This window comes from Mugil cephalus, chromosome 20 (genome assembly GCF_022458985.1).
Source record: "Mugil cephalus isolate CIBA_MC_2020 chromosome 20, CIBA_Mcephalus_1.1, whole genome shotgun sequence".
Classification (NCBI taxonomy): domain Eukaryota; kingdom Metazoa; phylum Chordata; class Actinopteri; order Mugiliformes; family Mugilidae; genus Mugil; species Mugil cephalus.
The window spans coordinates 2,408,631-2,419,801 of record NC_061789.1 but is presented as its reverse complement, the minus strand read 5'-3'; the positions used below and the strand labels follow the sequence as shown (position 1 = coordinate 2,419,801).

The 11,171-nt window shown below is 41.8% G+C and overlaps 2 protein-coding genes across 2 annotated transcripts; one reads left to right on the top strand and one right to left on the bottom strand.

The window, feature by feature from the left end:
- Positions 1–3,544: 3,544 nt before the first annotated feature.
- On the top strand, positions 3,545–8,670 carry gtf2f1 (general transcription factor IIF, polypeptide 1). The gene is made up of 14 exons (XM_047572454.1): positions 3,545–3,608; positions 4,295–4,370; positions 4,584–4,630; positions 5,056–5,128; positions 5,266–5,459; positions 5,775–5,945; positions 6,055–6,260; positions 6,383–6,533; positions 6,620–6,675; positions 6,847–6,975; positions 7,111–7,181; positions 7,312–7,450; positions 7,574–7,712; positions 8,186–8,670. The coding sequence occupies exons 2-14, from the start codon at positions 4,359–4,361 to the stop codon at positions 8,388–8,390; spliced, it is 1,593 nt and encodes a 530-aa protein (XP_047428410.1). The 5' UTR covers positions 3,545–3,608; positions 4,295–4,358; the 3' UTR covers positions 8,391–8,670.
- Positions 8,671–8,765: 95 nt separating this feature from the next.
- alkbh7 (alkB homolog 7) lies at positions 8,766–10,942 on the bottom strand. The gene is made up of 4 exons (XM_047572455.1): positions 10,569–10,942; positions 9,895–10,068; positions 9,653–9,777; positions 8,766–9,557 (listed from the first exon to the last, which is right to left on the bottom strand). The coding sequence occupies exons 1-4, from the start codon at positions 10,830–10,832 to the stop codon at positions 9,437–9,439; spliced, it is 684 nt and encodes a 227-aa protein (XP_047428411.1). The 5' UTR covers positions 10,833–10,942; the 3' UTR covers positions 8,766–9,436.
- Positions 10,943–11,171: the final 229 nt, after the last annotated feature.

Below are 11,171 nucleotides of genomic sequence, written 5' to 3'. Positions count from 1 at the left end.
TTTAATTTGTGAAGATGCAAAAAATTACTTTTCACCTCTATAACAATCTACATGTCTCCATGTCATTCTTGATTTCCATTTACGCTTTTTAACTTCAAAATGTATTTTCACATTTTGGCATACAAGCTAAACGTCATTGATTGATCAGGTGGTTAATTTACTGTTAACTTTATTTAAAGTGCTGTGTTCTTCTGTAGTCTGAATGTAGAAATAGCTAGAATTTGTTTTCGTTTTGCACTTTCACAAACAGAAAGTTGGTTTCAGACAGTTTTGAGACTATATCGTTTTTTTTTTTTTTTTTTGTCTTGTCCAAGATAGATATGAGTGAGACCATCACCAAGGCCCAGAGTTGGGTCAAGGGCTCCCCATGCCCGTGTGTGTTCCAGTGTTCCAGATCACCCAAGCGAGTGCATGCTGGAGCAGGGCAGGAGGGGCCCCACGCCCCCCAACGCAAAGTAAATGGTTGTGTAAACAGCAGAGAATATGTGAGGCTTCGCACATCTTCTCGGCTTTCTAGTGAAGTTTATTACACATCGAAGTGTCCTTTCTCTCACGTAAACACAATGCAAATTGAAAAGTAAAAAAAAAAACAACAAGAACAACTGAGACGTGGATGTTTTTACTTGGTTTATTGTTTTAGACAGTGAGTGTGTGAGCAGTAGCATGTTTGCGAAAGCTCCCACGCCCAAGCAAATCAGTTGGTGGGATGGTTGCAGTTTTAACAAGAATTTTCCAGTGTGGTATTATGTAATTTTTTTTAGTTCATCATAAACACCCATGCCCCATGTATTAAAGTACTATATTCATTGTGGAGCTTGACCTGACCTTCTGATCATCCCTGACTATCAAAGGTCTCCACCCAGAAATAAATGGCATGAAAAGAAAAAGAAAAAGTGTCAAAATATTGCCACTGACCACGATTTAATACAGAATCAGACATGATCTGCACTGAATGAAGACACGTTTCAGTGCAGCTTGTGCTGTAGGGCTGTATCGTTTTTCATTTGTAACACAGATAAATGCTGTTCAGTATGTATACATAGAAAAGAATTAAAACCTTTATAAAACCTGTGCATGTTCTATTTACACAGGGAAATTATTTTCTAATATTTAAAATTTCTGTATTACTATATTTCTACACCACTACGATAAACGCAGTTCTGGTCTATATACTGGCCTTTATACTGTAATAGTCTCCTGATTTAGTGAATTCATCCATTTGTATCTGCCATTTTAGACATCAATTAATTAATTCCCCCTGCTACAAGTCAACTGGAGCAAGAGTTTTCCTTGGCAGAGGTGCAACTCCACAAAAACACACCGCCCTTCCCTTGAGAGTTCTCTTCAAAAATTTGCACAATATCCAAAAGCTGTTTTACGACATTCAACAGCAATGCAAAATAAATGCAAACTGACTTACTTGTGAACTTTTATGGGGTGATGCTACTAACATCAAGACGTGCAAGGACGCAGCTTATGGCGGCATCCTGCAGCGGCTGTTTCAACAGAAAGGTTACAAGAGCTGTAAAAAGCAAAAGAAAAAAATGTTTTTTCCTCAAGGTATAAACACCTGTAGTTTGAGGATCTTTTGCAGTTGATTCCATTTTTGCTTTTGTGGGTACACAAGGAACATCTGAGTCTAAGTATCTGGGTCAAAATGAGTCTCATTAGTGATGACTAGTGATGACTGTATTGTCACAAGATGGTCAGTGTAATTTACTCCTGCTATCAGTGGTTTTAGTGTTGTGGCTGATTGTTGATGTTTGTTAATTGAGCATAAATCGTATATTGGAAGCCGCCCACGCTCCAACACCATCACCAATAACCCTGTGTCCACCAGTCCATGGGAAGAAATCCCTGGAGGTCCAAACACACATTCATTTACTCAGGAAAAGTGGCGCAAGGTTCACCATGACGTGTGTACTTTTCAGTTGTAAAACTTGCACACCTCCAAGTTGGAATGAAGGAAGGCGTCTTTTCAGCAAAACTGCACTTCAGTGACAGGTATTATCCACTTTTTAGCTATTACAATTAATGTGTGGATGTTAGTGGAGTCTGTACAGCTCTATTTGCTGCTACGAAGACTCTGGTTATCTTTAATTAACCAACTTTCATGAACTCCTTTTCCCTTTTCAATTTAATTTAATTTTCAATGATTTCCTTGTAAAGCTGAACACAGGTCAAAATGCTCCCATGTAAAAACAATGCAAATGGTAAAGGAAGAAACAACAGGGACTTGCATTTTACTTTGCATTTTTAGAGAGTGGTTGACAGAGTGTTTGAACCGGAGCAAGTTTTTAAAGCTTGCACATCCCAAGCAAATTAGTCGAAGAGTCGGTCGCAGTTTTAGCATAACACAATGTAAACAATGTAATCGTCAACCTCAGATGTCCTGAACAGACACACATCCTATGTCTCAATGGGATTATCTGTGACTCCGCAGAGCAGCACAGGACAATATTCAGTGCATTTTGAAGAAAGAAAGAGACACAGGCTGAACTGAGGATGATGATGAATGCGTGTATGTATGCTTGAATAGTATCAGACATACCAAAGAATTTAAATGAAAGCATGTTATACTGTTCATTCTACTCACAGTTCTGCTTCATTAGCTCCATATCTGCCCCAATATACCAGTGCAGAAACACAAACGAAAGAAAGAAAGAAGTGGGCTACCAGCAAATAGAGGTGTGCAGACTCCACCAACATCCACACACAACTTGTAATAGCTAAAAAGTGGATAATACCTGCCACTGAAGTGCAGTACTGCAGTAAAGACACCTTCCTCCATTCCAACTCAGAGCTTTATGCATAATTGGAAGTACCCATAAGAAAGAATTTGTGGATCATACCTTTAGTGACTCCCCAGCAGTACTAGATGAGATATGGCGAGGCAGAGGTGAAGACGAGGCTGTGTTGTTGATTTTTGTTGTTGTTGTTGTTGTATATATTCCAGTGTCTCTGCTGTGTGTTTAACATTAACAATACACAATTCACTTTAGCAAATATTCAAGACTTTGATATACCACCTCTGCCATCTGCATGATGCTTTCATCAGTGTATGTAACCCATAGCCTGCAAGCTGATTTCTATGACATGTCCTTGAATGAATTTATCTTTTTTAACATAAAGAAACAAGTTTACATTAGTTGAGTAAATGGTAAGTTCATGAATGTTTGCTGTCCTCTAGTGGTGAGAATTGTAATGGTGTAATCTCATTTTATCTTATCTTATTTATCTCCTTGGGGAAAAGACTAAAATGATACATTAGATGGAATAAATTATGTGGGTGGGTATACAATAAAAACTAAGATACAAAATACAAAATAAGATGTGTTGTATGTACATTTTATAAATTTATTCCGGGTCTACGTATATTTTATACATTCCGTTTTTTTTTATTTTTTATTATTTATACGTTGAGTTTTAAATACATATAAAACGAATAACCTTTATTAATTTGTTTGTATATATTTAATCTTGAGTCAGTCCTCCATACCTCACACGAGCCAAATAAACGTAGGAAGACGGAACGTGCTAACCGGAACCAAAGTTTCCTGGCGACCCTTTACACTGACGGAACAAGCAAAGTGGAAGTGCGTTCACCGGTAAAGAGTGTTTCATCTGCCTTTATTTTATGCTTAATGTCTTAGAACACCCGGGTTTCCAGTATGTTGCATCTAAATCTCGTAGTTCCCTTCCTTTTCGCGCACGGGTGACATTATTTTGAGGCTGGAATCATTGTAGTTAAGCGTTAGCATTAGCAGCTACGGGTTGCTTATCTTGTTGCTAAGTGTTTGTTAATCAGGAGCTAACGTTACAACAACAACAACAAACATTTAATGATTGCTGTATTTTAAAGCGAATTAACTCGGTATAAATGGCTGGTTTCTGGTTTTTTAATGTCACCTCGTTTGATGGTTCGGTTGTATTAGGGATCCCTGTTAAAAGTGAAGGATTTTTATTTATTTATTTCGTTTTTATATAAACATTTTAGTCTCAAACATCCGGGTCATAGAGCATGTAAACTAATATCGGTTGCCACCTGAGTTGTGATTTGCAAATAGATTCTTATTATTCTTATTACAAATATTTATCTGGATATTGTCCTTCAGAAATTTGGACAACATGAATTTTAACTGATTTCTCTCTTTAATTACTACTTAGCTGCAAATACATATTTTGATCGTTCACACTCCCACTTTCCTGCAACATACAGACCACTGAGGCCGCTTTCCATATGTAACCATCCTAAATTGATTGTTTTCTTTCTTATTTATTTATTTTTTACCAGTGTATCTACTTAGTCTGGAGCAGTTGTTGATGTTGTGAGTGGATCTGGAGATAGAGCAACAGCCATGACGTCTCTGGTAAGTTTTGATTTGATTTCAACTAAGAAAATCTTCCTCTTGCTGAAGTCTAGTATTGTGGCATGGGCAGCGCTACAGATCTATGGATAGCTCAGCACAATTTTATAGTTTACCTAAAGAGAGGTCACACCATGATTGGTTAAATTATAGATGGTAAAATGTGTTTGGAGTAATTCCTCTAGCTGAAATCCTCTTGGTTTGTTCGTCTTGCAGGGGGGCAGCAGTTCCTCAACCACAGAGTACACTGTGCGAGTCCCTAAGTAAGTAACACGCAAATATTACACCACTATGTTTTATAAACTGCATAAAATTCAAAGCCAGGCTCATTCCGTTTCGGGCATTTTGCTAAAAGGAAGTGATAACAAAACAAGGCTTTCAGAAGCACATTTCTAATTTGCAGTCTTTAAATAAAATTTATTCATCACATCTGATTAATTTAAAGCAGTATGTGTGTGACATTTGATTAAATGAAATGCAATGAGTGATTCAAATCTATAAATGTGGTTGGTGAAATAGATTCTTTGAGTGTACGATCATGTGCATGATGAAATGTGCCTTCCTGAAAAGAATCTAATTTATTCCACAATGTGATAAATAACTTTGTTGATCATTACACTGCATTAAATTAAATTAGTCGCTCCATTCGCCTGATAAACTCATAAAGTTTTTGTGGTCTGTGCCATAGAAACACCAGCAAGAAGTACAACATAATGGCATTCAATGCGGGGGACAGGGTCAACTGTTCAAGCTGGACGCAGGTAGGCTTCATGTCACTTATCTGCACCGAACAGACCCAGAATCGGAACGACTATCAATGTGAATGATGCAGTGACACGTCTAAGCTGAGAAGCCTCACTCAGGGTCCACATCTTCTCCATTTCTTGATATTCCCCAGGCTCGCATGGAAAGGGACATGAGTGCTCGGCGGATATATGGAGAAGAAGAGTCGCAGGAAGGCGCAGCAGGCAGTGAGTTTGGCAAAAAGCAGCGCGAGGAAGCTCGGAGGAAGAAGTTTGGTATTGTGACCCGTGAGTTCAAAGTAGAGGATCAGCCCTGGCTCCTGAAGGTGAACGGCAAGGCTGGCAAGAGGTAAGAAGAGAGGCACTTCTTTACTCCTATGATATTATTTCGCTGCACGCTTACCCAAATGAAAAGCCAAATCTGTATTTTATAAGAGAAACAAACATCCAAGTAATTATTTACAGAAATCTCATTGGAATTATGCACAAGATTTCACCTGGAAGGATAAAAATTATAGCTTTAGCGTCTAAAATATGCTGTTTGTAGTTTTTGAAGTGTGTTGTCCGATTTATCATTTGCATAAATTAAGAAATAATTCTTTTGGCTCACACTGATCTGGGGGATCCTTGCTCTTTACTCTCTTCCTTTGTCTGTGTGTGTCAGGTTCAAAGGTCAAAAGAAAGGCGGTGTTACAGAAAATGCGTCCTACTACATCTTCACACAGTGTCCTGACGGAGCCTTCGAGGCCTTTCCTGTTCACGGCTGGTACAACTTCACACCGCTGGCCAAGCACCGGACCCTCACAGCTGAGGAAGCTGAGGAGGAGTGGGGCAGGTGAGAGGGGCGAGGATTTATTTATTTATTTATTTTCAATACTGGTGGAGAGAGTTTTGTTAAGCCGGTTGTGCGAGTGTTAAACGTACACGTTCCTCTCTGTTCGCAGGAGGAACAAGGTGGTGAATCACTTCAGCATCATGCTTCAGAGACGTCTCCGGGAGCAGGAGCGTGGCGAGGATGAAGAAGACGAGGCGGAAAAGACTGGGAAGAAGAAAAAGAAGGGAGGAGCGCGAGGGGGTGACCTGCGCATCCACGACTTGGAGGATGACCTGGAGATGAGCAGCGACGACAGTGACAGCAGCATGGGTGAAGGTAAAGAAAAAGGAAGAGAAAGGAACGGGGCTCAAGGGAGCCGCCATAAACGGTCTTATTTCCTTTCTGTCATCATTTAACTGTCGCCGCTCAGCTGCTTAAGACACCTTTTTATTTAACAGGAGGAGAGAGCAAGGCAAAGGCGAAGAAAGAAACGGCGAAAGGAAAGGGAAAGAAAAAGAAGCGAAAGAGCAACGAAAACGAGGCCCTAGAAGACAGCGATGATGGCGACTACGAGGGTCTGGAGGTGGATTATATGTCAGATGACAGCAGGTCAGGAGCATCACGTCGAGTCCATATTTATAGATCATTTAGTGTTTGGTCCTTTGCTGATATGTCATTTTGCTTTCCTAAATCAGCTCAGAAGAAGAGCCAGAAAAGGCAAAACCCGGCAAAAGAGAAGACCTCCCTAAAGGTCAGACCTGTTAAATATACTAAAAAATAAGAAAGAACAGACTAAGAACATCTGGCTGGTCGAAATGCCAGTTGGTGCCTATACACTGTACACCTGCCAAGAATGCTTCTACATTTTAAGTCAGTGTTTACTTTGGTTGATTGATTTCACCTTTTTTATTTTTTTTGGTAGGAATTGACGAAGCATCTGAAAGCGAGGAAGAGAGCGAGGAGGAGAAACAGGAGGAGGAGGCAAAAGAGGAGGAAGAGGAGGAGGAAGGGAAGAAAACTCCAGTTCAAACGGAAAAGAAGAAGAAGAAAGGTGCAAACTTCATAAAGACGGGAACAGCTTGACAAAACGCATACTGCTGAATGAATTCTCATTCGATCTAAAAGCTGCTAAATGATGCACGAGGACAAAAAGACAAATTTATATTTGCTCTTTTGTGCTTCGCAGACAGCAGCGGAGAATCGGACAGCTCGGATGACAGCGACATCGAGGGAGAGACGGCCTCCGCCCTGTTCATGGTGATTAGTGTGTGTGGAGGAATAAATGGAGAGTTGTGTTTCATGCTTTTCCCAGTTTTAACGAATCATCTTCAATCATCATCATCATCATTTTATTCGCTCGTCAAATCTTTTACTCCCGTCCTTGCAGAAAAAGCGCACACCTCCTAAGCGCGGAGGCCGTGGCTCTGCAGGCAGCTCCAGGACCGGCAGTCGTCCCGGGACACCGTCCATAGACTCTGCCTCTACCTCCAACACACTTCGCGCCGCTGCCAGCAAGCTAGAGCAAGGTGTCTCCTCACAAATGCCCACAAAAACTGAAAGAACCACAAGCAATCTCAACTTTCAGGGTGATTCAGCTCTAAAACATATCTTTTGTTATTCCATTCCAAATAAACCTCCCTTTCGTGCAGGTAAGAGACAGACTCCAGGTCCCACCACAGATTCACCAGCCGCCAAAAGGCTTAAGATGGAGCCCAGCAGTCAGAGTCCTGTTCCATCTGGGAAGAGCACGCCCCAGCCCCCATCGGGCAAATCCACGCCGAGCTCAAGGTACTTTGTTCCTGTCTGTCTCATAGAAGATGTTTATGTGAGATGCAAGATAAATTACAGTATACCACAAAAATCTACAGCTACAGGGTAGGCTATGGCAGTTAGCAGCATGGAGGAGCCCATGGCGTTATGAATGTTACTTGTTTTCTATGAATTTGCTGTGTCTGGTGGAAAATGAAACCAAAAAAAGTGTCCAGGAAAGGTTTCCAAAGAAAAAAATAAACTGTTCAGAGGAGGAACATGTATCAGTTGTCATTATATTATATACAGTAGTACCACAGAATTACCTGAGTATTAAAAAGTAAAAAAATTAGAGGACATTAGCTTGGTGCCTGAGAAAAGAAATTAGAGGATAGGAGCTCAGGGCCAGAGAGAGGAGAGTAGAGGACATGTGCTAGTGGTGGAGCTTTTAGCCTGTTTCAGTTCTGCACTGTAGCCAATTCTGAGTCCGTTTCCATTCATTTGTCTCGCAGTGACGTGCAGCTGACGGAGGACGCCGTCCGACGCTACCTGATCCGCAAACCGATGACGACCAAAGACTTGCTGAAGAAGTTCCAGACCAAGCGCACAGGTTTGAGCAGCGAGCAGACCGTCAACGTGCTGGCACAGATCCTCAAGCGCCTGAATCCAGAGCGCAAGAATATAAATGACAAGATGCATTTCTACCTCACCGAGTGACCGGCGGGCAGAGGGGTCGAGCGACGGGTTTAGAGGCAGTGAAGGGGAGCGGAACGCGTTGGTCTAGTCCTGACCCTTAGAGGTTGTGCTTACGCTTAAAAAGCACGGCGTCAGAAGTTGAAGCTGTCTCCATTTACTGATAGTAAGCATTTTGTTTGAGTATTTTGTAGTTTGGAATCTCACATTAAATAAGAGAGTGTATGATTTCTCCTATAACAGACTTAGAACTGTTTGTTTTCTTTTTAGGTAGAAGCCTTTTGTAATAAAATTTGAAGTCTGAGTCTGTTTAAGATTATTTTCTGTGCCTCAGGTTGAATTTCTCAAGGAAGAAAACTTTTCCCCCCACATTGTTATAAAAAAGAGGACCAGCTCAAGTTCATTTTATTAATTTATTTAGTCAAGGGCACCTGAAATTCTTCCCCAATATTCTCTGTATTATACAGAAGTAGAGGAAATCATCAACCTGACCCGGGTACAGAAGCGCACTGCTCAGTATGAAAGGACCTGCGTTTTAATGTTACATTTAAATACATTTAAAGCTATCATGTTCTTATATCTTTTCACAGATATATCGCATTGGTGCATATAATGGCTGCTGAGTAAGAGGTGGGTGCCCTCGCCTGGTGCTTATTTTCTGCCTTGGCAACACCCACTCGTCTCAGCTCCTTTTGAACTAACGTAGAATTAGGTGGAGTCAGGTACTGCCGAGACACCACACTGAGCTCCAAAACTGCTGTTCACAAATCCTGTAGGTGTTATTGACAACATATCCGTCAACCATGCTCATCACATCTATTCTCTACATATATGAAAATAATCACTATTAGACGCTTCTTCTTGCTAAAAACTGGTATCTGCCCCAGAAATCCAATCAGCGAATCAATCAATCACGTCAAGTGCAACAAACGTCTTGGACGCTTCATCAATATGACAACAATAAAACTCTTTAAGGATGTTGGCCTTAATTATCTCAATGGAGATCACTGACACAATCCTCTACGTTTGATTCATCTTCTGTTAACATCCAAGCTGAGTTGAACTGGACGTTATCCCGGGAGGTTCCTGCAGATGACGGAGATGCGACGATCCCGAGGCACTCGCTGTCCGTTGAACACAGACTCCTCGTCTTTCAGGATCTCGTGAGTGAAGTCGTATCGGGCCTCGTCTCTGCACGAAGAAAACAGTGATATCACCTCTCTCTTTATCAACTTCCCAGTGCACCATGAGGAAATATATATGTCAGGGTGTAATATTTACTGAACCTCAGTATGTAGAGGGAGCGCCGGGACAGCAGCAGGTCCAGCCATTCACTGGAATCATTCTCCTTCACTAAGCGCATGATGCTGTCTGACAGAAGACTCAGCCCGGCAATGGTGCTGCCGCAGAACTGAGAATTCGAATGTGGACAGATGAAATGAGTGCGAGTTACCAAAGGTTACAGTGTTAGGCATATTCTTCTTTGTGGTAAGCATTTGTGAACAGTTTTCTTGGGGTGCAACCTTACCTTGACGCTGTCGATGTGGGGCTTGATGAAGCCGGTTTTGTCCAAATCTAAAACGTGCACGGGGCCGAGGAGTGAACTACCTTCTGGAAACGCCTCGGATCGGACGCGGTTCAGGATCTCCTCGCAGGCTGCCCCCCACCTCACACGCTCCGTCTCTCTGTACCCATGAATCGCCTAAATGTGCACAGTTAAACAGACCACAAATAAGTAAAGCACCAAACAGCATCACTGGGAACTGAAATTCAAATCCCAACAGTGTCCCAATTCAAAACCAAATTCAAATCCTATTTGAAATCCAAATCCCAAACTGATCAAGTATCTATGGGATGATCCACAGGGGCCCCTCCCCTCAAAGGCCCCCCACTAACAACAGTGAGACCAGACACCACAGGACACCTTAAGGTCCATGTTCATTCTCCGATGAGTTTTGGAGGTACAAGGGAGACCTACACAATATTAGGAAGGTGATCATAATGTTAAGGGGAATTTAATGAATGTTTTTTTCTAGTGTACCTAATGATCTGCCCAGTACCTTTACTGCTACTACATCTGTATGCAGTATTTTACTGGTCTATTGGTACTTTGAGTGAAGTACAGAAACATTCATTTCATCACCTCATAAAGTGGAACTGGGTCAGCTCTTATTTCCACTATCCACAACCAACACAACTCACATCGTCCCAGTGGTCGAACTCGTAGCGTTTCTTCTTCAGTCCCGGCTCCAGCTCCAGCAAAAGAGCGGCCTCCTCCTCCTCGCTGATGAAGCCCGTCCTCACCTCCACCCGGGAGCCGAGCCTCCGCACCAGCTCCCGGCTCGACCCCACGACCGCAGCCTCCTCTCCGAGAGCGGAAAGGCCGCCGCTGCTCCGGCGAAGCTGCTGCCGGCAGGAGGCGGCTGGTTTGTGGATGTGTTTCAAAGCCGCCAGCAACAGTTTCATCCTCCTGTGTCAGGTGTTGTTTCTCTTTCTCTTCGGCTGCGTCTTGGTTTCGTTGACCCAAGTCAAGTGGCTATGTGGGACGCCATTTTGAAAACGCAAAGGATTGTGGGGGCAGTAGTTTCCGGCAGTAGAACATTAAAACAAGGATTTGGTAGCAAAAAAGAATACAGTACTTCTGTTGTATATAAAATAATAATATTTGAGTATTTTAAAAGAAATTTGAATCTTTTGAAACACAACTTTGTGAAATTGGTTTATTTATTATAATATATTACACGGACTACATTTTCTACACGATTCACATGGTTTTAGGTTGAGCTCCCTACAGTTCATATAGAT

Bases quoted from the DNA above. Each gene is read 5' to 3' on its own strand.
- gtf2f1 (XM_047572454.1), top strand. The intron at 5,129-5,265 runs GTAGGCTTCATG...GATATTCCCCAG, and splicing joins ACTGTTCAAGCTGGACGCAG to GCTCGCATGGAAAGGGACAT. The intron at 5,946-6,054 runs GTGAGAGGGGCG...CTCTGTTCGCAG, and splicing joins GCTGAGGAGGAGTGGGGCAG to GAGGAACAAGGTGGTGAATC.
- alkbh7 (XM_047572455.1), bottom strand. From the start codon at position 10,832: ATGAAACTGTTGCTGGCGGCTTTGAAACACATCCACAAACCAGCCGCC. The intron at 9,778-9,894 runs GTAAGGTTGCAC...TCGAATTCTCAG, and splicing joins CCCACATCGACAGCGTCAAG to TTCTGCGGCAGCACCATTGC. The intron at 9,558-9,652 runs GTTCAGTAAATA...TTCTTCGTGCAG, and splicing joins CGCTCCCTCTACATACTGAG to AGACGAGGCCCGATACGACT.